The sequence below is a fragment of the Phragmites australis genome, chromosome 2 (genome assembly GCF_958298935.1).
Source record: "Phragmites australis chromosome 2, lpPhrAust1.1, whole genome shotgun sequence".
NCBI classification, from domain to species: Eukaryota; Viridiplantae; Streptophyta; class Magnoliopsida; order Poales; family Poaceae; genus Phragmites; species Phragmites australis.
Window position 1 is genome coordinate 48,354,053 of NC_084922.1, and position 26,728 is coordinate 48,380,780.

Below are 26,728 nucleotides of genomic sequence, written 5' to 3' on the forward strand. Positions count from 1 at the left end.
ATCGTTAAGATAGGACTAATTCACCAATTATGATTTACTGATTTGTGAATTGTGCAACTGACTAACTGAGACAGCATACATATCACAGATGTACAACTGAGCAATTGTGATTTGTGAAATGTTTATAGAGACATACTCCATAGTACATTAGTAGCTGTAGATTCATTTATGCAAATGCTAAATGAGTGACTAAATTTGAATTTTTTTTTTTAGAGAAGAGAGATTCCTTGTTCGAACTGCAAGAAATAATACTGGAACTAGCGGACGCGGTGAAAATCTGATAACTCAAGAAAGTGCAAATATACCAAAAAAAATTGTGTGAATTTAATGCGGATGAAATTATAAGTGATCCTGCTCTTAAAAAACAAATTTGTGAGTTTGCCCCTAAAATTCAAGACTAAGTCAGTAGAGCGTATATATTAAAGGGTTCGACCAATCCACTAATTACAATTTCCTTTGCGCTTCCAAAGCATCTAGACTCGAAAAAATCAATTGCCTCGTAACCGTAGGCTTATTTAGTTAGCATTTGCTTCATGTATATTTTATTATATACTTGTGAATACATTTTTTTTTATTTAACTATTTTAATATTATTTTATTAACTTAAGCATATTTTTATTCATAAAGTATTCCTCTAAAGATCCGCCCAGACTCCCTAAATCTCTGGGATCGCTACTGCTCAAAAGCAGCTGTAGGCAAATGAAGTGTACTGGTGTATGCACTACATACATTCGCCGAGCACCTGCTACAGTAATTATGGGTGAAGCTTAGTTGGGCAACACAAGAACAACGGGAATAACCATTCCATTCATAAACATTGCAAGGGAGAAAAAGGAAACGCGAGCCTAGATAACAGTATATAACACTTTGTCCTTGCATCTCTCATGTTGATCCAATTGTGTTCTTGTGACTGAAAATTTGTAACTTTATACCCATATCCCGTGTTGGAAGGGCGATATGCTACTTGTCGACCGTTGGAAGGGGTGTAAAGATTATAGACTATAGAGTTGTAAAATTTTAAAACAGATGTATATATTTGTAATTTTCGGATTTAAAAAATTAAAAATTAAGAAATTCCGAAGATGACCGGGTATTTAAGTATTTTGCTGCTATTTGGGCTGTGCACGCCAAGATGGGCTAGCAACGTCGGTTGGCAACTAGAGCCTAAGGGGCCTACTGGGCCGCAACGGCACAGCCCACATAATACCCGTAGGGCACTGGAGACCGATATTCGCGCGGGCGACGGCGGCGGCGACAGCACAGGCGCGCTGCGGGCGATTCCGCGGGCGAGGCGCCTCGACGAGTGGGTACTGGGGCAGGCGACGCCGCGAGGGGGTTCTGGTCGGGTGCGGGTACGTCGGGCGATCCAGCAGAGCTGTCGGTCGTGGCGTGAGCCGACCCCGGGGTAGCGAGCGGCGAGGCCAGTGCGCGGCGGCCTGCGAGAGCGCAAGTCCCCGCTGCTCCTGTGCTCACCTCCGGGCTTCTAGCTTGGTGGCAACGTCAACGGTGTACAGCATCAACTAGGGGAAGAGAAGCGCTCGCGGTGATGGCGACCGCCGGAGAGGAAGCCGAGAGCTCCGCCGCCGCCGAGCGGCAGCGCGTGCCCTTCGCTCGGGGCGGCCCGGTGTTCGTTCCCTTCATGGTGGGACCCACATCCACCGTCCCAGGATTCATGTCCTCCGCCCTCGACGAGCTCCAGGTGCCAACCATCCCCTTGCAAGTATTCCAAAATCCTAACCTTGATTTCCTCCAGAGTTTTGCACATAATTATATCCTGATTTCGTTTGCATCCAGTCCTTGCAAGCCGAATTGGGAGACCCCAGCGACGAATTCGACGATGAGCTCTCGTAAGTCCATGGTTCATTCTGTTGTGTCGATACAATCCTTTCTCCCTCTGCTATTTTGTGCATATGCCTATTAATGCTTTTTATTTGCGCTCCGTGGATGGGGTTTACGCAGAGTCGATGAGCTGAGGGTGCTCACCGAGGAGGAGCTGGTGGAGCGCGCCCTCCGGGAGGCTATGGAGGTGACATCTCTGCTGCTAATCAGCTTGCTCTAGTTTCTGTGGTTTGGAACTTTTTTTTATTTGAGGTTGTGCTGATTGGTGCTTGTAGGAGGACTGGGACTCGTTCACTCTGCCACAACCAGAAGAGCAAAGGTTTGATGGAGGGTAAGTGGCTTGCTTTGACCACTGCTTGGTCTGTGCATTTGTTAGTGTGGTTGGTTTCTTATCTTGTTGTGGTGGTTTTGGCAAGTGAAATTAGATGCAACGTGGGAAGAGGGTTATTCTATAAGGATGTCATGGTGGTTACTGGTTAGCCTTCATGCCAGTCAAATATTTAGCAAGGAAGGCTTTGCTAAGGTGCGTTATGCAATGTCCAAGTTGGCATACATTGCGAGTGCTCTTGCAAAGTAAAAGTACATCGTCAGTTTTTCTTGCTTCTTTTTTTTTTAAAAAAAAAACCTGTGTAGTGCCATTGTTGTGATCTTTGTGCACCTCACCATCTCTTTTTCATGATTGTAGCTGCATGCCTGACATCTAGAATTTGACTTTGTTATTTGTTGTATTGGCTTGTAGGATCTGATATGTCCATTGATTTACCGTATGCAGGATGTCAACGAATCCAACCCCTAGAAATGAGGCTCTCACATTGAGCCTATCAGCTGAAAGTGATAGCTCTAGGTTGCCTGTTGAGGATATGGCAGCTGTATCACATGAACCACAAGGCAGCAATGGAAAGCCCAGAGGCAAAAAGGCAAAAACCAGGGGCAGAAAGGGAAAAAATGGAACCGTCACATTAGATTCATCAGTTGAAAGAGAGAGCCATGGATCACCTGTTGACATGGCAATTGTACCATATGAACCACAAGGTGAAGGTAGCAAGGGAAATGGAACAGCCACTTCAAATCCATCAGCTGAAAACGGGGTCTCTGAATCACTTGTTGATGGTATGCCAATTGTTCCACATGATCCAGAGGGCACAAATGGACAAATAAAATGTAGAAAGGGCAAAAAGAGAGGCAGACATTTTGATCGAGAGGTTCGAGCGAAAATTTTACAGGTATGTCTATTTATTTCTGCCTTTTGTTTTGTTAAATGCAATCGTTTAAGTCTCTGCAAGGTTAGTTTGCAGCAGTACCTGTATCTTTTAAAACATTGGCTTAATGTTATCTTGTATTTATGTACTTGTAACTTGTAAGAGTAACCTGTGATTTTTGTCATTTAACATTGAACTGCACTTGTCATACCTGCGAATTCCTTTTCCGGTGATTCTGTGTCATCATATACTTTTGCTATTGCCATGATCAGGGAAGCTATCTTACTAAAGCAGAGAGGATGGCAGAAATCAAGGCCAAGCAAGATGAGGACAAACTTGCTGCCAGGTTGCACTCATTCAGGTAAAGCAGTTTAAATTCGTAGGTGCCTATTGTTATTGTTTTTTATGATTCTATCATACATACTTATCTGTTGGGTTTTGCATTTTTCTGTATCCAATCTGAATGGAATGTTATCATGCAAGCCTTGACAAGTGGTGAAATTTAGGTTGTCAAGGGGTCCTCGGTAGAATGCTAGAACAGATGTAATATACTGATACAATAGTCAAGTGAAACAAACTGGAGGTAGAGCCTGATGGCCGTTTTATCATTATGCACTTGAGACCATAAATTAGACTATCCCATTTGATCTTTTTCATGCCACGATTTAAATGAAAATGATTCTTTGGGTGCAGTGGTGATTCTGTGATGTCTAAAGGATCCAAGTCATCATCTGAGAAAACTGAAATGGCAAGATCTCTTAAATACATCAGTGCACCTTGGAAGGTTTGGATTATCTCAGTTCATATGCGGCATCTCTTTACACAAACTCCTGCATTTGGAATTTCAGCCTTACATTCTATTTTGTTCCCAGAACAAAGCTTCTAAATCTGAGGAGCACATGCCTGTGGTCCATCCAGAAGTAATTCTTTGTGTGGAAATTTACCAGAAGAGATATGGCTCTGTGAAAGTAATAGCTTACCCTTTAGTTACAACTTACATGTACTTATTTTTAAGGCGAAAGCTCCAGTTTTGATTTCCATGTCTTGCAGAGCCAGGAGTTTCTTGTGTTGGGAAGCCAATTCCTTACTGATCTAAGGGACAACATTTATTGTTTGACTGATAAGTTGATGAAGGTGGCTGGGCAACACGATTATTCTGGCTATTTCCTTATTGATGTATGTTTTTCCTTTTCGAAAATTGATTGGAGACTTTTTTTTTTAAGAAGTGTTGTAACTTTGTTAATCTCCACTCTCTTATGTCAGGACACGTTCTACAATGATACGAGGCATTGTTCTGCCAGTGATTACAGTAAACCTATACTAGAATGGCTTAATGATTCCAATGATGAGGTAGCAGAGAAGTGGGATGCCATAACGTCTGGTGTTTTGAAGAAACGACAGAAGGACTTACTGAGGGGTTTGAATATTTCCAATGTGCCTGAGTTTAAATCTGAAAGAATGCAAAGGACTCGTTTCTCTGACCTGCACTTCCGGCTTGGTGCTGGGTACCTCTACTGCCATCAGGTTCTCATCTATCCTCTTTATGGCCTACTGGCTTCACAGATTTGCACTCTCCTTGGAGAAAAATTGGCGTGTGATGGATCTTATTTTCTCCATTGTTTCCATTTTTTTTTGCACCATTATTTCGTTTATATTTCATATGTTGAAGTTGAATGCTCTTTGATCACAATAAAATGCTTTGCTGCTTACCTTTTCTTGTTTGAACTTAGCTAGGTGCTCAAGCATTACTGTAAGGAGGATGTAGGAGCCTGGGTGGGCATGGTGCTTTACGGCACCTCCTGCCAACTTTTCCTTTATTTCCGTGCTTGCTTATTTTCAAGAAACGATAAAAGAACGTGACTATCTGTTGCTTTCTTATGTGATCCCAGTGGAATCTAAAAACGTCAACTTGAATTGCAATGCTGTTTGAAACCGATGTTTGCCTATGCCTCACTTTGAACTGCATTGCATTATTCATGGACCACATCGCAATCCTATTGCTTATCGGGCAACAAGAGGACAGGAGATCTTTTAGCTATGTTTCTGACATCATGTTGTTGCACTTTTTCAGGGGAACTGCAAGCACATGATTGTGATCAGGGACATGAGGTTGATACACCCCGAGGACACACAGAACCAAGCTGAGTACCCTCTCATGACGTTCCAGTTGCAGAAGCGTTTCCAGAAATGCTCGGTGTGCCAGATCTACCTGGCGACCAAGATGTCGGTGGACGATAAGTGGGCTCTGAACAACCCTTGCTATTTCTGCATCAAATGCTACTACCTCCTCCACTACAAGGAGGACGGCTCACTGCTATATCCTCATACTGTATATGATTACATCCAAGAGTAACGTGTGTTGCTCTCTTTCTTTTGGAGGGAAAAGTTTTACTTTAGTCCTACAAGTTGTACATTCTCTGGTGCAAGGAGTCCATATCTCGATTTGTTACACAATGCTCAGTTATGACCCATAACATACCCTGACATCGAACATCGGAGTCGCCGGCTTATTGTCTGTCGCGGTGGTTTTGTCGCGTTGATCCCTCCACGTTTCGAACCCAACGTTCGCAATGGCACTGACCGGTCGAGAACGGTTGGAAAAAGATGAGTTGGGCCGAGGCCAACACGAAGGCAGTCCACTAGTAAATGCTCCGTGCTGAGCTCGGTTTTTTAACTGGAAAATAGGCCGTTGGGCCAAGGCCACGCGGGGCAGAGCGGCACGGAGGCCACAGGAGGCCAGCGGGGCAACGAGAGGCCGTGGCGCGCCGCGGCCTTATCCGCAGCGACCAACCCCGCGCCTTTTCACGCCGCGCCACGCCGTCCGAGCCATGGGCCACCAATGGCCACCCCGACCGCCGCCGCGCTCTCGTGCTCCTGCCACCGCTCCCCCTCCCCTTCCTCGTCCGCGTCCGCCTTCCGCCGGCGGAACATCGCCTCCGTCTCCGGCGCGTCTCTCCAACGTGCAGATCCTCCCCACCGTCTAGCCCCGTTGCATGGTGAGGCTTAAGATCAAGTCTATATGTGTACCCTGTGCATTCTTTGATGCTGCGCGTGCGCTCATCTCTGACGACGTGTTGAGCCGTGCGCTGCGTGCGCAGTCGTCGATGACTCCAAGGAGGTGGAGGCCGCCGCCGCCGCCGATCGTCCCGTGGAGAGGTCCCAGACGGATAAGATGGTGGACGGCATGGACTTCGGGGAGCTCTGCAACGACTTCGAGTGCATAAGCAGCCCCTACGTGGAGGCCACGGCGAGGCAGCTCGCGCGTGACATCCTCGATCTGCGCGAGGACAACCGCGCGTTCAATTGCTACGCCGTCTCCGTCAAATACAAGGTGCCCACACTCATGTGATCTGATCTCATCTCATCTTTCTGCACAAGTGCTCTTGATCCCTTGTTTGGTAACCTGAATTTTTATATTTGGTTGTAGATGTATAGTCTGCTTCACGGCTGATTGAGACTCAGCTGGAATTTAAAACCCTTTAATTTAGAGAAAGTAAAGTATGTGGTGTCCTTAACAAAAATCCCTGGCTCAGGGGGGAAAGGTTGAAACTGAAAGGCATCTTGCAACTCAATAGCTCGAAGGATTGGAACTTCCACTCGAATTTGAATCAACTTGAAGATTCAAATTTCAAATTGGACATCCAAAGTTTCGACCAAGTTTTTTTTATTCGAGGGAGACTAAGTTACACTTGAAACGGGAATCATTTGCTAGTTTTGTTCAAAAACAAAAATCATTTGCTAGTTAGTTAACTAGTGAATGTTCAGTTGTTCACTGAACTGCAAATGCTATATGAAATAGCTTTGATTGGTACCTGTATGCAGAAATTGTTTGCAATGTCATTGCCGTATAGGTTGACAGGAACAGTGGAACTTGGAAAATAGGACTGAAAATAGCCATACAGTAAGATGTGTGCACCCGTGTGTTTATTCATTTCCATAGAAGAAAGTAATTCACCTGGCTATGCCTCTCAATCTTCAGATGACCTAGTCGTCATCCTTCAGCTAGTTGCTTGTATGCTTATCCTCGCCGTGCCTCTCTACTTATTTCCTTTCAGGACCCGCTCAGGACATTTGTTGGGCGTGAGAAGTACATGAGGCCATTGTGGATCACCAAGGCATTGGAAAACCCTGTAGTGGTAAGAATTGATTAAGTTGCAATGGCGTGTTCTGGTTCCTGTCATATCATCATAATGAACATTTTTCAGTTTACTCATATTGAACATAAAAAGAACCATGGGATTGCTTCCAGATGATTTTATGGAGTTAGATACTTCAATTCAGGATCTTATCCCAAACTTGCTGCACAACATGCTATTCTGTTACCTGTTTCCAGCATGACCCCCCCCCCCCCCCCAATTCAGCTAGCATCTAATCAACACTCTTGTTATTGCGTCAGACAGTCCAGGAAATGTCAATGCAATCGACAAGCACTCTGACAATCAAATGGGCATTCAGAGGGAAACCTAAGAATCCATTCTTCGCGACCATCGGAGGGGAAGTCATAGTCCGTGTTGACTCGCAGTACGTCTTGAACCAGATAAGTGGCCAAGTACTCGAACAGGTGGACTCCTGGGACCTCACTGCCTCGTCTCTACCCGCTCAGGCCTACTTTTGGTTGTCCAGAAGGGTTTACTCCACTGTTGAGTCCGGGAAGGATACAATTGAAGCTGCTAAGAGCACGGCATCTGGGCTATCAACAAAGGAAGATCAGAACTTGGAAAGTTATCCGGATCCTTCTGGCGATCCTACAAAGGTACATGAATCTCTTATAGTTTTCATAATTGTGCCGCTGAATTACAAATCTCCAGATTATCTAGCTATTTTTTGTTTCTAATGCACAATTTTTGATGAGGTCAGTTTAGTTATCCCAGTTATTCAGAGCGTTGTTTTGGTGTTATTGATGCAGTTCTTTCAAAGGCCAGATGATGGATTGAATCAAGATGTGTACCAGATTGCGCTTTTCCTGGCCGTGATCTACTTCATTGTACAGTTTTTGAAAACGACTCTGTGATTGCACCAGCATCAACTGCACCAGCTTCAACGCAATCTGTCCTAATCTTCCCGATCGATCCTGTGTGTATCTAACTATGTATAGCAAAATTATATCATATAGTCATGCCACAGTCTGACGTGCAAGAGATTTGAGACTTTGACAACAGTTATGATCCATTCTCGCCGATATTAATTTGGCACCCTTTTTGCGAACTATAAATTTGACACTCATGGCTTCATGTTGCATTTATCACTTATCAGTATTGAAGTCCTAGTGAGAATCCTATAGCAGTGCACACGTTTTTAGCTAGGTTAAAATGACTATGGATCGGATTGCCAATTGAAGGTATCAATGAGAAGTTTCTCCTTTTTTCTTGAAATCTACGGATGTAAATATTTTGATGGGACATTTCTGGGTATGCCTCTGGGTGTACGATGTTTTGCTTATGTGTCACCCCAAACTCTCTATTTGTGTGTACGCAACTTTCGTGCGTACAGTACACACAAAAGGCCATTGGGACGATGTATTGTACCAGGAAGTGTCTCAGATGGTGCAGTTCCTTTCTGTAGTCTAACGTGTTTTTCTAATCCTCATATGACCTTGCAGGGCCGGAGATGAACTTTTATGGTATTGTTCGAGGAACCGCTGCTCATCCGATCTTAGATTCGAACCAAACCTACTTGTTTGGTTTGAGGAGGAATGTGTTTTCAATCATCAACTCATTCAATATCATATGGGAGATGGCGTCATCCCACCAAAATTTATGCGATGATCACATAATAGACTAATGAAACACCCCATTTATATATCATATGTATATCAAGGTTGCACAATAAATTAGCTCCACATTCTTTAAGAAAGACACTACGTTCAAATATACATTTTCTGTTTCCTTCAAAAAAAAAATAGATACATTTTATGTAGTCTAACGTTCAAATATACAATTGCGCGGGTCGTCACGTAGGTGATTAGGCCCTTTGTAAGACGGAGGTATTTGTATGTGATTAGGCCTTATGGGCCGAATTCTCTTGGGCCCGGCCTTAACGATCTCCTTCTGCAGATCCAAACGGAGCATCGGTTTCTGTTTCCTACATTCCCGAACTCCAAGCCCAAACATTCCTCATGCCGTCTCCAGGGATGGATACGGTGAGCGAGCGCCCAGAAAACGCCTCCAGCAGACACCCTTTTTTATTGCTACAGGAAACGGGAGGAGGCATAAATGCCGAAGAAGCTGAAAAACACGGGAGGCGGAAGGAGGCCGTATTACTGTGTAGCTGTTAACAGAAGTTGATTGCAGGCTCGAGGAGATATACAAAATAATAAAATATAGAAAATATGGTATCTATTAGAAATAAAATATATATAATATTATAATAATGTTAAAAAATACTATAATAATATTATAAAGAATATATTTTAAAATATCTATTGAAGATGTCCTAAGCCACTCTTCAGAACGATTTTGCTGACTAGTTGGCTTGCTGCAGTTATCCGTGATGACCGTGCTGCCTTCGTGTCGCCATCCTAGCGGACAGGCTATCTGACGTTTTCCCGAGAATATCTCGGGCACTTTCCAATTTTTCTCCCAAATTTGATGCGAGCAGAGCCACAAATATTGCCTGACCGTATATGTAAAAGCTGTAGTTTGACTAAAATTTTGCCAGACAGGCAAGACGGAAATTCGCCAACGTGTAGGTACTCTGAGGACATAGTGCAATCGTGGATTTGGCCTTTTGCTGTAAAAAATCATCGGTTGCTTTCCTTTTCGCGAGATTGCGCAATATATATATCTACCGATCGATTGGAATGCTCCTAAGTTCACAACATAGATGGGTTCCGATAAGAAATTACAAAAAAAAAGGATAAAGAATAGGACCCGACTAATACGTGCACGTGCATGCTAATGCTAGCCAACCGACACACCCTTAATTAGAAAATTCCCTAATTAATTACTTTCATAATCAGATCAACTAACCTATATTATAATCCCCTCCGCGCATCCACATGGAACGCGCGAGGCAATCCCTAGGCCAGGCCCACAACACCAGCATTATCGCATCACTGATCTGAAGAACTTGATGAATTGCTGCATATCATGGCGGACCAAGGAACTCGTCACCCTCGCATGGTAGGCACGCCCAAGCATCGGCGACTAGGCCAAAAGCCACACCGTATCCCTCCTCTGTACGATGACGATGATGCCTCCCTCTTTCCCCAGACGGAAAAGCAAATCCATACAAATCTAGAAATCAAGTTGGATCATCTAGATAAGCAAATCAGAAAAAATGAGAGGCAAATTGATGCAAACAAAAAAAAAAGCAAATCAATATACAAATATAGAGAAAGCAAAATGATGAGCCCGAAAGAAGCAAATCAGATAACAATCCGAGGCAAGTTGATGAATTGATGAAAAAAGAAACTGCAATCAGAAAGCAACTTTTCAATTTACAAGAGCAAAATTTAACAACTCAAAAAGCAAATTGGTTTGAACTTTGGAGAGGAGAACCGACAAACAGACATAAACTAGTTAAGGCCTCAAAAACCTCACAGCAGTGGTGTCACCTCATCCCTCAAGTCCTGATAGCTCCATCTATCCTCTCCATACTTGCAAGTAAATCACACAATCTAAAATAGCAAAAAACTATATAATTCGATCATTGCTGTAGCATGAGATCGAGACACACTAAGCCACGGTGCCTAGATCTGTCAGCCCGCTCTAGCCCCTTTTGTAGACCGGGTAGCCCCGTTGGCACCCTGCCCTGCAAGGGTAGCTTCATGTGGTCACCCTACATGACACGCTATGTCGTCACGACACGCTTGGCATCCACAACATGAACTCATCATACCCCATGGTGCACACGGGTTGTCCACGGGCCGACTTGGCACGGAGGAGCTCGTTGAGCATGCATGACATGGCCAACTCGTCGCGGAAGAGCCCTTCGAGCGTGTACGCCCCGGACAACTTGAGCCTCGGGAGGCAAGGCAGGGAGAGAAGGCCAGCAAGCTCGATTTGGGGGTGGAGAGACGTAGTTGAGAGCAGAGAGAGGACCGATGTGCTCAATTTGGGGGGTGGAGAAAAGGAGAGTGGAGAAAATGGACATCGAGGCTGCTGGAAGCTGGACCTTGGAAGAGACAAGACATGTGTAGGGTCCATAACGACAGGGAGTACATGTAAATCAGGTGAGAACATGGCAAGTATTGAAACTTCCACGAATATGTTCCCATCGATACATAGCGAACGGAAGATGAAAGCATGTGTGTCGATACATAGCGAACGGAAGATGAAAGCATGTGTGCGAGTGACAAACGGATGCACTATCGAAAACAAGTCTTCACCCAAAGAATAAGATGACTTTTGATTGGTTTTTGGGCAGCACCACCGCTGACGAAAGTGTTGATGCAAGGAAAAAAGAGCATGTCGGACAGAATGAAAGAAGTAACTTTTGAGAGGGTTTCTATTTTTTCGCATACAAAAATGTAGTCAGAATTATGAATGGAGACGATGTCGATAATTCAGTAAACAAGAATACAAAAGTAGCAGTCTTACAAATAGGTGCAAAAGGATCTACGATGCTGATTCCATGTTACAGTCATCGTGAGGCCACATGCTATTAAGTGGGAACGGTCACTACCACAAAAGAAGATTGTGTGTCTCTTACATATGGGTTCATTCTGCTCGGAGCCCACCAGTTACCAAAACAAGCGTAGCGTACAAATGTTATACAAACTTAGACATGTGTGGTAGAACTTTAGCTCCAAAAATTTCTAGAGTAGGATAATCTTAGCTTAAAAAAACCATAAAACTGAAGCTAAAGCTATATCCGAGGTTTTTAAATGACATATCTTATTTACGTTCTAGATTAAAAATAAATATTTAAATCACTTTATATTAATTTATAATCACTCAATCTAAAATGAAGCTGAGAGCTGAAACCTTGGCGAACAGGGTCTTAGTCCTCCGTAAAACCGGAGAGCTGATCTGGCAACCACAGAATATGATCGTCCAGATGACGAAAATGGACTCTAGCACGGAACGCTACGGGAATACGGGATGCAGCGTCACCACAGAAGTGCATAAATTGCCGGGGGCAGCCATGCCATTTCCCGCAACAAACTATCTCTCGTTGAAAGCCGATAAATACCACAAGACAGCCCAGGATATCCTTTCAAGCTCACCCACTTGTCTGTTGCCGCCGCCGCTGCAAGCTCCTCTCCTACCAGACTCACCCACCTGCTACCCTCCAAAACTCTAGCATCCGATGGCGTTACGCCTCTCCATCTCTTCGTCTCACGGGCCGGCCTCCTCGCCGGCCATCTCTGCATGCCGGCTGGCCGCCTGTGGGCGCTTCCCAGCCTTGCTCGGCAGCATGGCAGCGTCCCAGAAGAGGAGCCTGACGGTGATGACGAGCTCTGAGACGAGGGGAGTGACCCCGATGAGGTCAAGCAGCTTGGAGACAACATCGGTGCGGGCTGAGGTGGTGACCGGGACGGTGACGGAGGTGAACAAGGACACCTTCTGGCCAATCGTCAAGGCGGCAGGAGAGAAGGTCGTCGTCCTCGACATGTACACTCAATGGTATCGTCCGAGCTCATCAACCTCTGCTTCGTTCCAGTCTTTTACCGAGATCAAAAACCAAGAAGAGAATAGATCTCTCCTCACCGCAGTCTGATACTGTCTGGCACTCTTGTTTGCAGGTGCGGCCCTTGCAAGGTGATGGCACCGAAATTCCAGGAGATGTCTGAGAAGAACCTCGATATTGTGTTTCTCAAACTCGATTGCAACCAGGACAACAAGGTCAGTTGGGATTACATCGCTGGCTCTTGTGTATTACTATTATGTGCTCTGTGGGACATGACATGCTGAAAACCTCGGTGCTTGCTACTTGCAGACTCTTGCAAAGGAGCTGGGCATAAAGGTTGTACCAACATTCAAGATTCTCAAGGATGGCAAGGTGGTCAAGGAGGTCACTGGTGCAAAGATTGATGAATTGGTTCATGCCATCGAGACAGCGAAGTAAAGCTGAGAATGCCCTGAAAATAGTGCATAAATTAGCATGCTATCACTAGTGTACACTATTGGATGAGCCATCCCCTTTGTGGAAGTGGCAACATGCAGAAAAATGTTTTTCTAGTTCTTCTGCTTATGATTTACCAATCATCAAGACCAATATACACTCATTCATGTGGAGTGCACGTTGTAAATAATCATTTCGTACTTCATGACGATACAGCTTCTTTCTGATGTTAATAATTTGCAACTGATCCTAGTCTTTCGTACTCAGTGTGTTATGAAAACCATATCAAGAGGTTCTCTCGCTGAACCCTTACAAGCATTAAGGTGTAGTGCTCAAATTGTAACAAAGAATAACCATTCCCATTCCTAAATATTCATTGAACCATATCTATTGCAAGTGTAAGGATCTATGCTCTGCTACCTCAGTTCATTGGGAGATAACTATACTTACTATAGGAAATCAATCGGTACCTATATGGATTAAAATAATTTATCACAGAATGTTTCGGATATGACATGAACTGAAGATACCTTAGTGTCAAGCTGATACGAAGCTCCTGCTTTGATGACTGTTAAATTAGCTCTGTTTTAAGCCTGCCTAGCTTCCGCCATCTCCAAATCAACAGTGGTGTTTCTACTGATTTTCAGTCTCTCACAGACATCTTGGCACGCTCCCTCTGTCGATCCTCAACCCAACTAGACCCTGGCTTTTTAAAGGGCAGTTTTGTTCTCATCAGCAATCTAACTCTTTCCGCCTCCTCCCATAGCTCTTTCCCAGCATATATATTGGACAGCAGTATATAGTTCCCAGTGTTCCAAGGTTCCAACTCAAAAAGCTTGTTTGCAGCAATTTCTGCAATCTCAACATTGTCATGTGTCTTGCAGGCACTCAGCAGTGCACCAAGAGCCCCAGGGTGTGGCCCCATCGGCATTGTTTGCACCATCTCGTAAGCCTCCTCAAGCCTCCCTGCTCGGCCAAGCATGTCAACGACACAGGCATAGTGATCCGCACGGCGCTCAATTCCATAATCCTGCACCATTGCCTCCCAATACTCCAGTCCCTTATCGACAAGCCCTGTATGGCTGCACGCAGTAAGCACACCAACAAAAGTGATCGGATCAGGCCTGACAGCCTGAGCCTGCATCCTTTCAAACACTTGAAGTGCCAGCTTTGCATGCCCATGAGTTGCCAGCCCGCTAATAAATGCAGTGTATGGATAGGCATCCGGCTGTGCAATCTCCCTAAAAGCACTCAGAGCCTTCTCAACATTGCCGCACTTGGCATGCATATCTACGAGTGCTGTAAGCACCTTCTCGTTCCTTTCAATCCTCTTCCTGTCAACATAAGCTCCAACCCACCCAGCCAACTCCGTGCTGCCCATCTGTGAAGCCGCAGAAATAACCCCAACCATGGTGGCTGCATCAGGCTCAATCCCGGCAGCCTCCAATTCCCTAAACAACGCAAGTGATGCCTTCGGCTGCCCAGTCTGTGCATAACCATTAATCATTGCTGTCCACGCCACGAGATTCTTTGCCGGCATTTTGTCAAATAGCTCGCGCGCGCACTGCATCGACCCACGCTTGCAATACCCTACAATCAGCACCGACCACGAGGCAGAGTCCCTTGTAGGCATTTCATCAAACGCACGGCGAGCAGATACGAGGTCACCTGCATTGACGTATACGACTACCATGGCATTCCAGGAGACCTGGGTTCGGCATGGCATGGAGGCGAAGAGGGACTCGGCGGAGGGCACGAAGGCTAGGCGGGCGTGTGCGCAGAGGAGAGAATTGAACGAGATGGCGTCGGGGACAGGGATGTCCGCGAGCGCGGCGTTCGCGGCGGGGAGGTCCTCGCACTTGGCGTAGAGGTCGACGATGGCGTTGGCGACGGGGAGGCGGAGCGGGAGGAGCGCGAGGCGGATGGCGAGGGCGTGGAGGGAGGCGCCGAGCGGGAGGAGGCGGAGCGACGCGGCGGCGTTGAGCGCGAAGGGGAGGGAGAAGTGGTCCGGGGAGACGGACACGCGCGGCATGAGGAGGAGCAGGCCGAGCGCGGCGCGCGGGCTTGGCTTGGAGAGGCGGCGGATGGCGCGGTTGAGGAGCGAGCGGAGCAGAGCGGGAGCGATGGCGGCGTGAGCGCGGAGGAGGTGGGCGTGCAGCGCGGCGGGCGGCGGGGGCGGGCGGGCGGAGGTGAGGGCGCGGGCGAGGCGGTCGAGGCGCGCATCGCCGCTGGGCTGGGCCGCCATCACGTCGCGGTGGGCGGTGACCGCGCGTGGTGGGGAAAGACCGGAAGAGGGAACGAACTGTTCGACTTCGTTTGGGTTGGGATTGGGGGGTTCTTATATGCCGGCGTTTTGAACTTCTGGGCTGGACTTTGTTTCTACTCGGGCTGAGTTTCACGGCTCAATTTCAGTTTTTTTCTGGGAAGTCGGGCCGAGTTTTGAGTTGATACTACTCTTTTATTTCCTTTTCCTTCTCAAACAACGTAGTTGTCTCTATCTTTTTTATAAAGAAATGTTTTATTATTTCAGCATTTGCATAAGATATGCACACATCTATTTATTAATTATATAGTTCCAGCCGTGGGCTGTAAATAAAAGATCAACAAATGACAAATGGTAATAGAATACCAAAATTAAATATGATGGAAAACAAACTTCAAGCATAAATTCTCATAGTAAATATCTGTCCATGTTTAAGGAAGATCTCCATTATTATGGTCTTTAAGACCCGGCACTCCCACTATCAATATATTGAGTAAAGGGATACCATGATAAAAACAGACTTCACAGGAGACCTAACAACTAGAGCCGCGTACTCTCAAAATCTGGTCGATTGTGTGACCATAGCGACCAGTCTAAGCGTCCGCTCGACCAGTCTCTCTATACCATCGCTTACACCCGCGACCAGCCACACTGATCACAGGGCTAGATTTGACGCAACCTGTCCAAAGTACCGTCGTTAATATCCACTCAAGTATTTTTCTTTCCTCAGGCACCAGCACCAGAGGACGAAGTCATGGACGACGCAGTTGGGCATTATTCCATCCCGTAGCATTAAATATGACGGCACACGGCGGATGGGATGTTGTTAGCAGCCCAACCAGGCAAGTGGATAAGGTCGGCGCCAAAGGGCCCTGTCCCGTCCCGTAGCATTAAATATTGTGGGATAGAACTTTGCAGGCCGGTATGACGACGCACTACAGATGGGACATTGTCAGCAGCCCGACCAGGCAAGTGGACAAGGCCGACATCAAAAGGCATTGTCCCATTACGTAACATTAAATGTTGCGGGATAGAACTTTACAGGATCGGCACGGCGACGCATGGTGGATGGGATGTCATCGACAGCCCGACCAAGCAAGTGGATGAAGTCAGCATAGAAGAACCTTATCTAGTCCCGTGACATTAGACGCATGGCAACTAGACGCATGGTGCCCTCAGAGTAAGTAGGCACGCCTGTTCCTCCGTAATGATGGTCTGGATTAGATATTAGGATGAGTAGAGGCCTTTCTGTTCGGACACACATGTAAATACTCATCTTCCCTACTATATAAAGGGACGAGAGCCTCGTTCCAAATGGGAGGCAGGAAACTAGGAAAAAACATCATCTATAATTTTTTGAGATCCTTCATAACATACACATGACGTATGGTTATTATCCTCTGAAAAATCCGAACCTGTATAACTCCTTGTGTCCCTTAGTCCACCGAACACACACTCATTTGCTAAAATACCGTCCACACGCCCACTGTACAGCATACATCAAAATCACTATCAGGAATTTACCCTCAACACCCACTTTATTTGACATCTTGCCTTCTTCTTTTGCAGTAGGGATCAGTATCGAATCTAAAGTTCCTCTAAAGATCACCTACATGTAAGAGTTATGATTTGATTTATTAAAAATAATTTCATTCCTGATTAATCATATGACCTAACATAAAGCACTTGCTATAACCAAAACTTAGGATCTCAACTTTGAGTTTATTGCATAGCCAATCAACAAATACATGTGAAACACTTCTCGAGGTGTAATACCGAAAGCAATTTACACAGATCTCCGAATAAACTTAGCAAACTGGGAATCGAAAATAAATGTTGGATAATCTCATTGTTATTAAAAACAACATTGGATGCTATCTTGCCAATTTCATTTAAGTAAATTATCTTTTGTCTCTATCCACCACTTGCAATCAAATCATAAAATTCACCTGATGGGCTATCAAGCTCCAAAATACAGCCCTCCCAAAAATGCTCCAAATGATGTTCAAATCTAATCAACAAACTGATCGACCTGAATTTTCCTAGTCTCCAATGATCTGTTTACTTTACGCACCAATCCATTGCCGCGAATCGACGTCACCACATGTCAAGCTGAGCTTCAGACGTCACCAGTTGCATGCATCCGCTACTTCTATCCAAGTGTGCATGCTAAGCCCCAGCAAGACTGAAGAAGACTGCAATTACGCATGGCGTCATTCTCCATCCCTATCTCGACCACCTAATTCGCCAGCAAATCCACAGTCCAGAAAGAGAGATCCACGTCGTCACAACACCAGCTGACTCCGCAGGCAGCAGACGATGTGCAGTTACCCCTGGCATCCCACCTACTGCACCAACCCGGCAGCTACGGGTGCGTTTGATTATCGTTGGATTCATATAACCTTATAGAAAGATGTGTTTAGTTATTGATACTTACTGTTTTAGTCTAATTTGATAGATATAATTGTAGTATCTTATTTTGGTTGAGAGTGCTCTGCGGTTTGGTTCAATAGTTGTGGGCTCTGTATCAGCTCATGCAGATAAATTTATTTATCAGTATCACAAAATCATCTTCACACGAGTAACTAATCACAACTCTATTTTTATATCTGCCCATATAATATCAGATTCAATTAATTAAACAGAAACTCAGCTCAACATATCTTAGATAAATATAACCAACTAAATACTTTTTTATTTAACCAATATGACTCACTTATCATGCTTTCTTTTTAATCTATTTATACGGTACAATTATATGAAACGTCTTCCGCGAAACAAACGCACCCTACGACGAGGCCGCTGCAGTTGATCTGCTTGTCTCTTTCCCATCATTAGCTTGCTTTTAGCTTCCCCTCGCACATGCCCCTGTCCTTCGCCCCGCCAATCACGTCGCTGTTAACAGTGACCTGTCACTCCCCACTCGAGCACTGACACGTAGGAGTATCTTGTTTCCAACGTATCTCTGACACGGCATCCCTACAGACACACCCTCGGTAGCCTGAACCCCATCTGTCAGTGAGACACTAAGTTTCAACAAAGACCTGAGGAAAGAATTGTTTGTTTTCGGGAGCAATTAAATATATCAAACATATCCGGTCAGATCTGGACAGTAACGGGCTAACGACACAACAACAACCCAAAGCAAACGATGTGGCTTGTGGCCATTGCCAGGGATCCAGATGTTGCCGAGCTGTTCGTCGGCCAGGGGATCTCGGAAGAACCAGGGCCTCCCAGGCTATGATCCCACATCATATTGTCCGCTTGTGGCGACCCCGTATTGGGCATCAAAATTATTGTCCAGGTCAGGGATAAAAATAGACATGAACGGTTAGAAAAATTCATATAAAAATGAAAACGGGAAAGCTGAAACGAACACAAGATTACCGGTTGTACGAAAATGAATCAATCCGAACGAAAATATATCGATATCAGACAGAAACCGATGACTAAAATCAGGAAGACCGAACCTCGTAATGATGAGTCCATAACTTGAAACATTAAAATAAAAAAATATCATAGCATGAATCCATATACACATAAGTGCATAACAATTCGACACGAAGACATGCTCATCTATCCAGTGAAATCCACTCGAATCTCTCTCTTTGTCCAGCATGGATCCCATCGATCCAATACTCCAGACAAGAGTTGCATCTGCTAAAGGGCTGATAAGCTGCGGTGTTTATACGCATTGAATCTGTAGCACGAGCGGCTGGATCCACAGGGGAGTTGCACCGTGAGTGGCTAGATCTACAAGGGAGCTGCACCACGAGCAGTTGGATAATTGTCATCAAGAGTCGTTCAAGTCGAGCGAACAGGTCACGCGCAGCAGTTCGTCTGGAGGTTACGTGTGTGCACACACTGAATTGGCCACATGCGAAGGTGGCGCTGGTGGGGGCAACGATGCTAGCGGAGGAGGAGGCTTGCCATGGGCGGCGACGGAGAAGTCACCGAGGAGGAGGAAATAGGAATCCCCTTTAAAATATCCGGATAAAAAAATAGGATACCGACAATTCGATCAGGAAGAGACTCAAACCGATTCTAATCTAGTTTTCGCCTGGCACTTCCCGGTTTCAAACCGATTTTAGGTAAGAACGAAAAAACAAAAACGCCAGAAAAAATCGAGAAATTATGATAAGCAGGACAGTATTTTTCCGTACCGCTTTCATCCTAGTCTAGGCCGGCCGGACTCCTCACCAGAGCCATGTGACCAATCATGCATAGTTCCGATCAAAGGTGACGAACACCTTGGGCAAAAGTCACGCAGTACCATAGGAAATGGTACTAAAAAGCACTTAATTCCTGACAGTGCATAAATACTAAAAGCACTGTCAGATTAAGGTGCTGCTGCTACTGATTGGTAGTAGTACAATTCGTTGGTAGTAACACTGTTTCATGGATCTCGCAGACGGCATCAGATGGCATCTCGGGACAGGCATAGTGACTACTCAACGGTCAACAACACTCCTGCAGGCTGCAGTCCTGCTCCTGCCTGCCTCACGCACCGGTGCGGTGACTGGTCCAATCTGCCAAAGCGAGCGCACTTTTGGCGAGACAGATCAGATCAGCCTATGGCGAGGGGAGCAGAGACAAAGAGAGCCGCGTGGCTAAGCTGGGGAGCAAGGACAAGGCACAGACCACAAGGCTCGCCCATTCCTCTCTGAGTTTCTCCTTCCCCAGCCACGACCGGATCGCCTTGGATCTTCTTGCCAGCATCCGCGGTGGCAAATCATGCACTCTCTCTGACTCTCTCGGACCACGTCCACGCAGAGGAGTCAGAAGCACTAGCAGCTATAGCGGAGCAAAAAATTCCCATTGGATGCCACGATGGATCTCGGACGGCCTCACCCTCACGCCGACGACCGTGGCTGGAAGCATCTGTGAGACAAAGACGCCGCTCGCCTAGGCAACACCAATAGTGCTCTGAGTTGCAGATCGCCATGCAGCCATGCTGAACGCGAGTTCGAAACGCCAAGGAAGAAACATGTAGGAGTAATCATCGTTTCAACAAGACTTGACATGTACAAAAACCATCCATTACCGCGAAAAATATCGCCGACGGCCGCCGCCGTCGACATGGCCACGGGAGCATGAGGAGCTACAGGAGAAGGGCGCAGAGCGCGAGAGAACATACATGCGCCCCCCGTCGCTGTCCGCCGAATCGGCAGCTCTCTCCGTGCCACCGTGGCTGCCGGCCGGCGGGTACCGCCCGCAAGGGACACGGACATGAACGACAACAAGACCAGAGTGACGAGAGGTTGGTTACTAGCTAGGAGTAGCAAACAAAACGAATGCCCACGCTATATATCTGCACAGAGGCCGCCGCGGCGACCGATCGGCCGATCAGCTCCTTCTCTCAAAACTGCGCTTCTGGTTCTGGCTCGGCGTGCACCGTCGAATCGGTCCATCATTGCGATGCCGCGCCGTCGACCACCAATCCGTCCACGTCGCCGTCCTCCAGCCGCTGCCCCGCCCAAGAACACAGAACGGTTACAGCTTTGCCAGCGTGTGATGGATTGCTGATAGGAAAGAAAGATCCGTTGGTCAATGGTTCGGTTACGAGGCGTGTACCTGCGGGGCCGTACGGAGGAGCGGGTCGGGCGTGCAGGGCGGCGGCGCGTCGAAGACGGCGAGCGGGAAGTGCTTCTTGACGACGCCGACGTCGAAGTAGATGACGCCGGTGGAGGGGAGGTCGACGCGGATGCCGCGGACGGGGAACCACATGAAGAGGTCCTGCGCGGCGACCCCTGAGATGGCCGCGATCCGGCCCTTGCTGATGACCCCCGCCACAGCGGCGTTGTACCGCAGCCCCACCTCGAACCTCGCGGTGCACGCGGCCTCCAACACCGCCTCGAACCGCCCGCTGTCCGCGTCGTACCGGAACTCCTCGATCCCCGCAGGAAGAAGCCCCCCCGGCAGCTCGTGCGCACGCAGCACCGCGTGCGCCTCCTCCTCCGCCATCGACGTGGCCGCCCCCGCCGCCTCGCCAGCCGCCGCCACGACGACCAGCAGCGTCCACAGCGCCACCGCCATTGGATGCGGGGTGCGAGCGATGAGATGGAACGGAGGAGAGAGGCTGAGGGGAGAGGAGAGGGGAGGCAATAATTGAGGTGGGAAACTGGAAATGAAATGGAAATAGAAATCGGGAAGGGGAGGGAATGGAACGCGGAGGGGGAGAACGGATGGGACCGGCGCGGAGGCAGGCCCCACCTGCCGGTGACCGGAAAGAGATAGATTTACGCGGCGCGGGCGTTTTAATTATGATTAGGACGTGTACAGTGACGTCAGCATCTTATAACAGATGCTAGAGAGAAATGTCGTCTATTATTTATGGATGTCTATAGTATTATATATAAGATTGATTTCTTAGATATTAATTATGTATTTATGTAAGTAAAATGTTGATATGATAAGTTATATAAAGAGTAGAACAATGAAGCTTGTTTCTTATGTAAAAAACTAGTTCTTTGAGTAATTCTAAATGATTATAAGACAATAAATTACTTTAAAAGATCTTAAGAAATAAGCAACACATGTATGTATTAGAAGCTTATTTTTTAACTCTAATTTCTTACTCTCTCCCATCTAAAATATCAGCTAAGAAACAAAGCATTAGGAGTAGGTTAAGTCATAATCAGCTAAGAAACAAAGCATTAGGAGTAGGTTAAGTCATACATATAACTTTTATAGATCATTTGAAAAATAATATAACTTTTATAGATAATACATTATATGAGTTGTTTTTGTTACTGTGTAGAAACGATGTGTAGAAATGATAGGGATGAAGTTTATGGAGAACAGCTGGCTGTCTGGAGCACTGTGCGTGCAGTGTAACAACAGGGTGACGCGGGGTCCGGCTTTGCCGGTTTGGGCGCGGCGCGGCGCGGCGGGCGTTTCGGGAGGCCGGCGCGAGCGCCGCGCGCGATTGGCCGCGTGTTTCCCGGTGCGGTGCGCAGATTAGGCTTGCTTTGTTTCGCCCCCGTCCCCCACTAACGGGTGCGTGCTTCGGCTGTTGAGCGGAGCAGTTGGTGGCACGCCGCCTGCCTTTACGCCGTGTTTGTTTGAGTCGGTAGCGCTGCGCACGCGTCGGGAAGGCGCACCAGAGACGAACGTGAGCGGTGTCTCATGCCTCATCACCAGGGAGGGGGAGTAGCATGTGACACAGGGGCTACAGAGTACAGAGGAAGGAGGGATCCCGAGGACGAGATCGCCGGCAGCCCGTGGAGCGCCAGTGCTCCCGTGGCGCGATGTAGGGCCTGGTCTCGGGCCACGGTGCGGCGAGCTTTGTTTCTTGGTTCCAGCATTGGCTTTTGGCTTCCTCGCAGGATCATGTTAGCGCCGGATCAGGATTTTTAGGCTGAGTATGTAAAGACTACGAGGGAGCGAATTAGCGAAGAGTAATTAGTTTGGTGGATGAGTAGGTGTATTCATGCGTGAGCCGTAGGCCGATAAGATCATAAGAGCATGTCGAAGTGATGATGAACTAATAGTGGACGTCTGAAAGAAAATTAATATTCTGAATTTTAGATTCAATTAGTTGTGTAATATACGTATATCTACTATATAATAATTATAATCGATTTTTTCAAAAAAATAAATAAATATGTAATTGCATACCCATACATCAACGTAGGTCCGGCACTGGATCATGTTCTCGTTGAAAGACGCTGAAACACGTGAGCGGTTCATGGGGCTTGTAGCTTGTTCTTGCATTGTTTGTATCTTTACCTGGCTGGTAAACTCGATGAAACATGCAGATGCATTGTGTTTCTCTCTCCCTTGGGAGTTGGGAAATGAATGCATTAGTTGCGCATCTGGATTTCGGAGGCAGCCGTCCTACAAGGCATGTGCTTCCCCATACGCATTCTGACATACGGAGTATCAGTACCTGACCGAGGATACTCACCCCAACGTACTCAAAGCAATGGGGAATAAATTTGCAATGAGAAACTAGCGTGGTCTCCTTTTCCAAAAAAAAAAAAAGAGCATCGAGGAGAGGACATCCTTCTAGAATTTATTAGAGGATATCGTCTTGAACTCGGATTGAGTCAATAAATCTGTGTTCAACTGGTCGTTAGTATTGTAAAAGACTTTATAGTAATACAGGATAAATGGTTACGATTCACAAATAAGAATTTTGCAGTGACTTTCTTGCCTCATTTTTTTTTAACGGAACTTCTTTCCTCATCATACAGACCAGTCACCAAACAACCAATCAGCATCCTCAGAGATTGATGTATGGGTATATTTAGCCGAAGGAAAAGATGCATCAGTAGGTGGCTCAAATCTACATTAGGCAGGCAAAGCAATCACTCACCTTGTTCACTGAAGCAATTCTGGGTGTTACAGTGTAAACTGATCTGACTCTAGCTACTGTTCAATCTGCAAGGTTTTCACCTGCCCCTGACCACCACAGACTGTCGGGGGAGCACCATAATAACAGTGGGGATCCGTGTACAAAACTATATGGGATTCACACGCCACCCTACCAATCGGCGTCAGAGATATTTCATTCCCCGCGAAATCTTGCTACTGCAGCAGCCTGCAACCTTCAGCCCCTCGCGCAGCAACTTTCCATCTGTTGCGAACTTGAGTTTCTCGATGGGCGGCGAATTGTAAATCTGCGTACTATTATATACGCACGGATTATCTCAATTGTTCATCGCTTTTGCTAAATATTTGTTAATCTATTAGTTCTTTCATTTATTTTCTATTCTTTTACTTATCTTTTTAACACGAATTTTAATATAAGATCGTATGCGACAGACACATAGGAATGATCTAACCCCTCGCTGTTGCTCTTTCTGCTTGCTCGCCGCCTTTTTCGCATCAACTTGCACGCATGAATGATTCGGAACAAAAGGAAGAATCATTGGTAGAAGAGCCGTCGCCTCCCGCTGTGCCCATCATGCATGTAGCACGACCAGACAACCTGGATGAACCTGTAACTCGATAGAATAATCGGAGTAGCTAAGCATTGTTTAGGTCGCCGGCTGAACGTTAAATTGTTACTCATTTTCTCCCGTTTGCACGTACATTTATACGCTGGATGAGTCATGTTCATTTGGGGGCCTCACAGATGATGCTAATACAGCATATATCACTATAGGAAAATGCAACTTCATATCTCCATATATAATTCTATTCGTCCATTTCTTTCTCCCTACAAATATTTTTATCCATTCATTAATTCTTTACATCATGATTTTTTATCTACCTCTCTAATACAAATTTTAACATAGATAAACAATCCTGATAAACTATACCTACGCATCTGTGGACTGTGATCATGCAGGTGAAACGCACAAAATTTAAAGCACGCAGGATATATACCTGAGTTGCACCACCCATTACTGACGACCATACTACGTACCTTGAGATTCATGCAACTCTGCTTGGCATAAAGTTGATGCGTGCTTAATGAGGGAGCTCGGTCACGTCAGGGTTGGTAAATCCACTAAAGAACGATAGATATGCGCCAAGCAAGAGAGGACGGGGGCGTACACCAAGTTGTGTGTGCGAGCAATGATCATGTCGACCAGCCGAGGTCCACAACACAATCGATGCGGCACGTACAGATGATCGGTGTGGATCATGGAAACTTTCTGCGTGGATCTCGCGATCGATCGAGCTGACGGAGCTCCCTCCAATTAGCGGCCCATGCATCCGTCCATCGATCCTCTGCATAACTACATGCATTCATGCCGTATCAGAAATCAAATTAAAATATGACTTAATTTATTTATAATGAGTTATTGTCAATACTAGTTTTGAATGAAACTTGATTGGTATAAGTGTGTTTGTTCATGATTTTGTTTAGAGAAAAATACAAAACCCCTTCTAAAAGTCACTTGGATTTTGACTTTTCCCCTAAAAGTTGTTTTATTGAAAAAAAAACCTCCAAAGGTTTGGTTTTGTTAAAAAAACACCCTCAAAAATTCATTTTTTTTAAAAAAATCACAAACAAATTCTATAAACAAAACTAGAGACAATTCTAAGACCTTTTGTGATTTTTTTTTCAAAAATAATATCTTTTGCATCATATTTCATGGAGAGTAGGTTTAAAAAAAAGAAAAATGTACCACTCATTTATTAATTCGAGTTAAATGCATACTTAATTATTTACTAATCCAAAAATCATGAAACAATTTTTTTTAGTGTTCTTACATGATCCCCTATCTTCTAAAAATACATGAAATCTTGAAATAGTTATTGCAACATGCAAGATTGAGTAAATGTGTTGTAGATAGATTAATTGATAACTAATCCATAACACCCTCAAAATTAGTGAAACTACTTTTATTAGTTTACCCTCGATGGTAGGCATGAGTGTACTAAAAGAGAGAGATATTTTGGTAACAATATAGGAAATTTAGGGATTAACTTTCTTAGGTCTATAAATAGAAGGGTAGGGCAATGAAAAATGGTGAACTAGCCATTTGAGTTTCTTGTGCCACCTGAGAGCCTAGTGCTAGGGTTTTAGAAGATAGAAATATAAATGTTTAGTCTATGTAATAAGTGAGAGTTTTTGACAGAAAAATCTTATAATCTGCCTAAAATAGGGTTGACCTTTTTAAATAATGAAGTTTATATTTTTACATATGCTTGAATTCCCCTCATTCTAGTCTCTCTATTTATTCTCTTGCAATTTTGCAAGATTTCCTTTTTCGATTGTGATTCTCTTGTTAATTTTCGTTTTTGCCTTTGAGCTGCGATTTTTCAACCTTGGAAAGTTATTCTTCTTATTGCTAGAGGCATAAACGTTCATATACTCATATATTTGAGAATGTCTTGAATCCCTCTGTCTCTAGAATATCAACTTGGAGAGTCGCTTCTTTTGATGACTGCTTTTTTTGCTTTGTTCTTCGTTCAAGTTTCAAGCTTTTGTGCTCAAAGACATATGAAATGGTCTTGAATAGAGACTATGGTTTATATTCCATCCGTGAAGTTATGTTGTATTAGAATATATTTTCTCGTTTTGTCTCTCTAAAGTTTATGCTTCCGTTTGTACATTTTTGAGGAGCGTTGGGTGAACAAGGAGTATGTCATCTATTTCGTAAAAAAATTATAAGGCGTCTATTCACTCCCCTCTAGTTGTCATTCTCAGTCCTGCACCCTCGTCCGTCATCGTACCAATAATCATGATCGCTTAGAGATCAAGCCAGATTTAGTACATGTCCAGAGCCGTAGAGCTATATAGGCTAGGGTCTCGTTTTGCACATGTTAAGACTAAACGCCAACAAAACAAAACTGATCATATCGTGAGAACTAGGGCTGGCAGTTGGACATATGGATCTGGAATGGGTCTGAGTTCGAGTCCAAATTTTCACCCACGGGTCAGGCAGATCGGGTACCTGAATCGGGTCTGGTCGGGCTTGGGTTTTGTATTTCACCCATGGGTCAGGTCAGGTACCCG

At 45.5% G+C, this 26,728-nt stretch overlaps 5 protein-coding genes across 7 annotated transcripts; 3 read left to right on the forward strand and 2 right to left on the reverse strand.

Moving 5' to 3' along the window:
• Positions 1-1,215: 1,215 nt before the first annotated feature.
• LOC133909436 (snRNA-activating protein complex subunit-like) lies at positions 1,216-5,512 on the forward strand. Of its 3 annotated transcripts, none has more exons than XM_062351865.1 (11): positions 1,216-1,699; positions 1,795-1,847; positions 1,960-2,026; positions 2,115-2,170; positions 2,612-3,062; positions 3,311-3,399; positions 3,732-3,822; positions 3,911-4,006; positions 4,089-4,214; positions 4,302-4,562; positions 5,110-5,512. In XM_062351865.1, the coding sequence occupies exons 1-11, from the start codon at positions 1,547-1,549 to the stop codon at positions 5,389-5,391; spliced, it is 1,725 nt and encodes a 574-aa protein (XP_062207849.1). In that variant the 5' UTR covers positions 1,216-1,546; the 3' UTR covers positions 5,392-5,512. The 3 variants fall into 3 exon arrangements, with proteins under 3 accessions (XP_062207849.1, XP_062207851.1, XP_062207850.1); XM_062351867.1 differs by lacking the exon at positions 1,216-1,699 and adding an exon at positions 2,265-2,362 and having other exon boundaries at positions 1,831-1,847; XM_062351866.1 differs by lacking the exons at positions 1,216-1,699; positions 1,795-1,847 and adding an exon at positions 2,256-2,362 and having other exon boundaries at positions 1,954-2,026.
• A 312-nt stretch (positions 5,513-5,824) lies between these two features.
• Positions 5,825-8,196, forward strand: LOC133909437 (uncharacterized). The gene is made up of 5 exons (XM_062351868.1): positions 5,825-6,034; positions 6,137-6,369; positions 7,094-7,174; positions 7,435-7,791; positions 7,945-8,196. Exons 1-5 carry the CDS (start codon positions 5,878-5,880, stop codon positions 8,047-8,049), a joined length of 933 nt encoding a protein of 310 aa, XP_062207852.1. The 5' UTR covers positions 5,825-5,877; the 3' UTR covers positions 8,050-8,196.
• Positions 8,197-11,580: 3,384 nt separating this feature from the next.
• LOC133909439 (putative pentatricopeptide repeat-containing protein At5g37570) lies at positions 11,581-15,343 on the reverse strand. Its single transcript, XM_062351873.1, has one exon. It carries the CDS (start codon positions 15,289-15,291, stop codon positions 13,690-13,692), a length of 1,602 nt encoding a protein of 533 aa, XP_062207857.1. The 5' UTR covers positions 15,292-15,343; the 3' UTR covers positions 11,581-13,689.
• On the forward strand, positions 12,188-13,291 carry LOC133909440 (thioredoxin F, chloroplastic-like). The gene is made up of 3 exons (XM_062351874.1): positions 12,188-12,607; positions 12,727-12,826; positions 12,921-13,291. Exons 1-3 carry the CDS (start codon positions 12,291-12,293, stop codon positions 13,047-13,049), a joined length of 546 nt encoding a protein of 181 aa, XP_062207858.1. The 5' UTR covers positions 12,188-12,290; the 3' UTR covers positions 13,050-13,291.
• A 4,948-nt stretch (positions 15,344-20,291) lies between the features above and the next one.
• LOC133909441 (uncharacterized) lies at positions 20,292-21,447 on the reverse strand. Its single transcript, XM_062351875.1, has 2 exons — positions 20,884-21,447; positions 20,292-20,776 (listed from the first exon to the last, which is right to left on the reverse strand). The coding sequence occupies exons 1-2, from the start codon at positions 21,343-21,345 to the stop codon at positions 20,720-20,722; spliced, it is 519 nt and encodes a 172-aa protein (XP_062207859.1). The 5' UTR covers positions 21,346-21,447; the 3' UTR covers positions 20,292-20,719.
• Between the last annotated feature and the right edge of the window lie 5,281 nt (positions 21,448-26,728).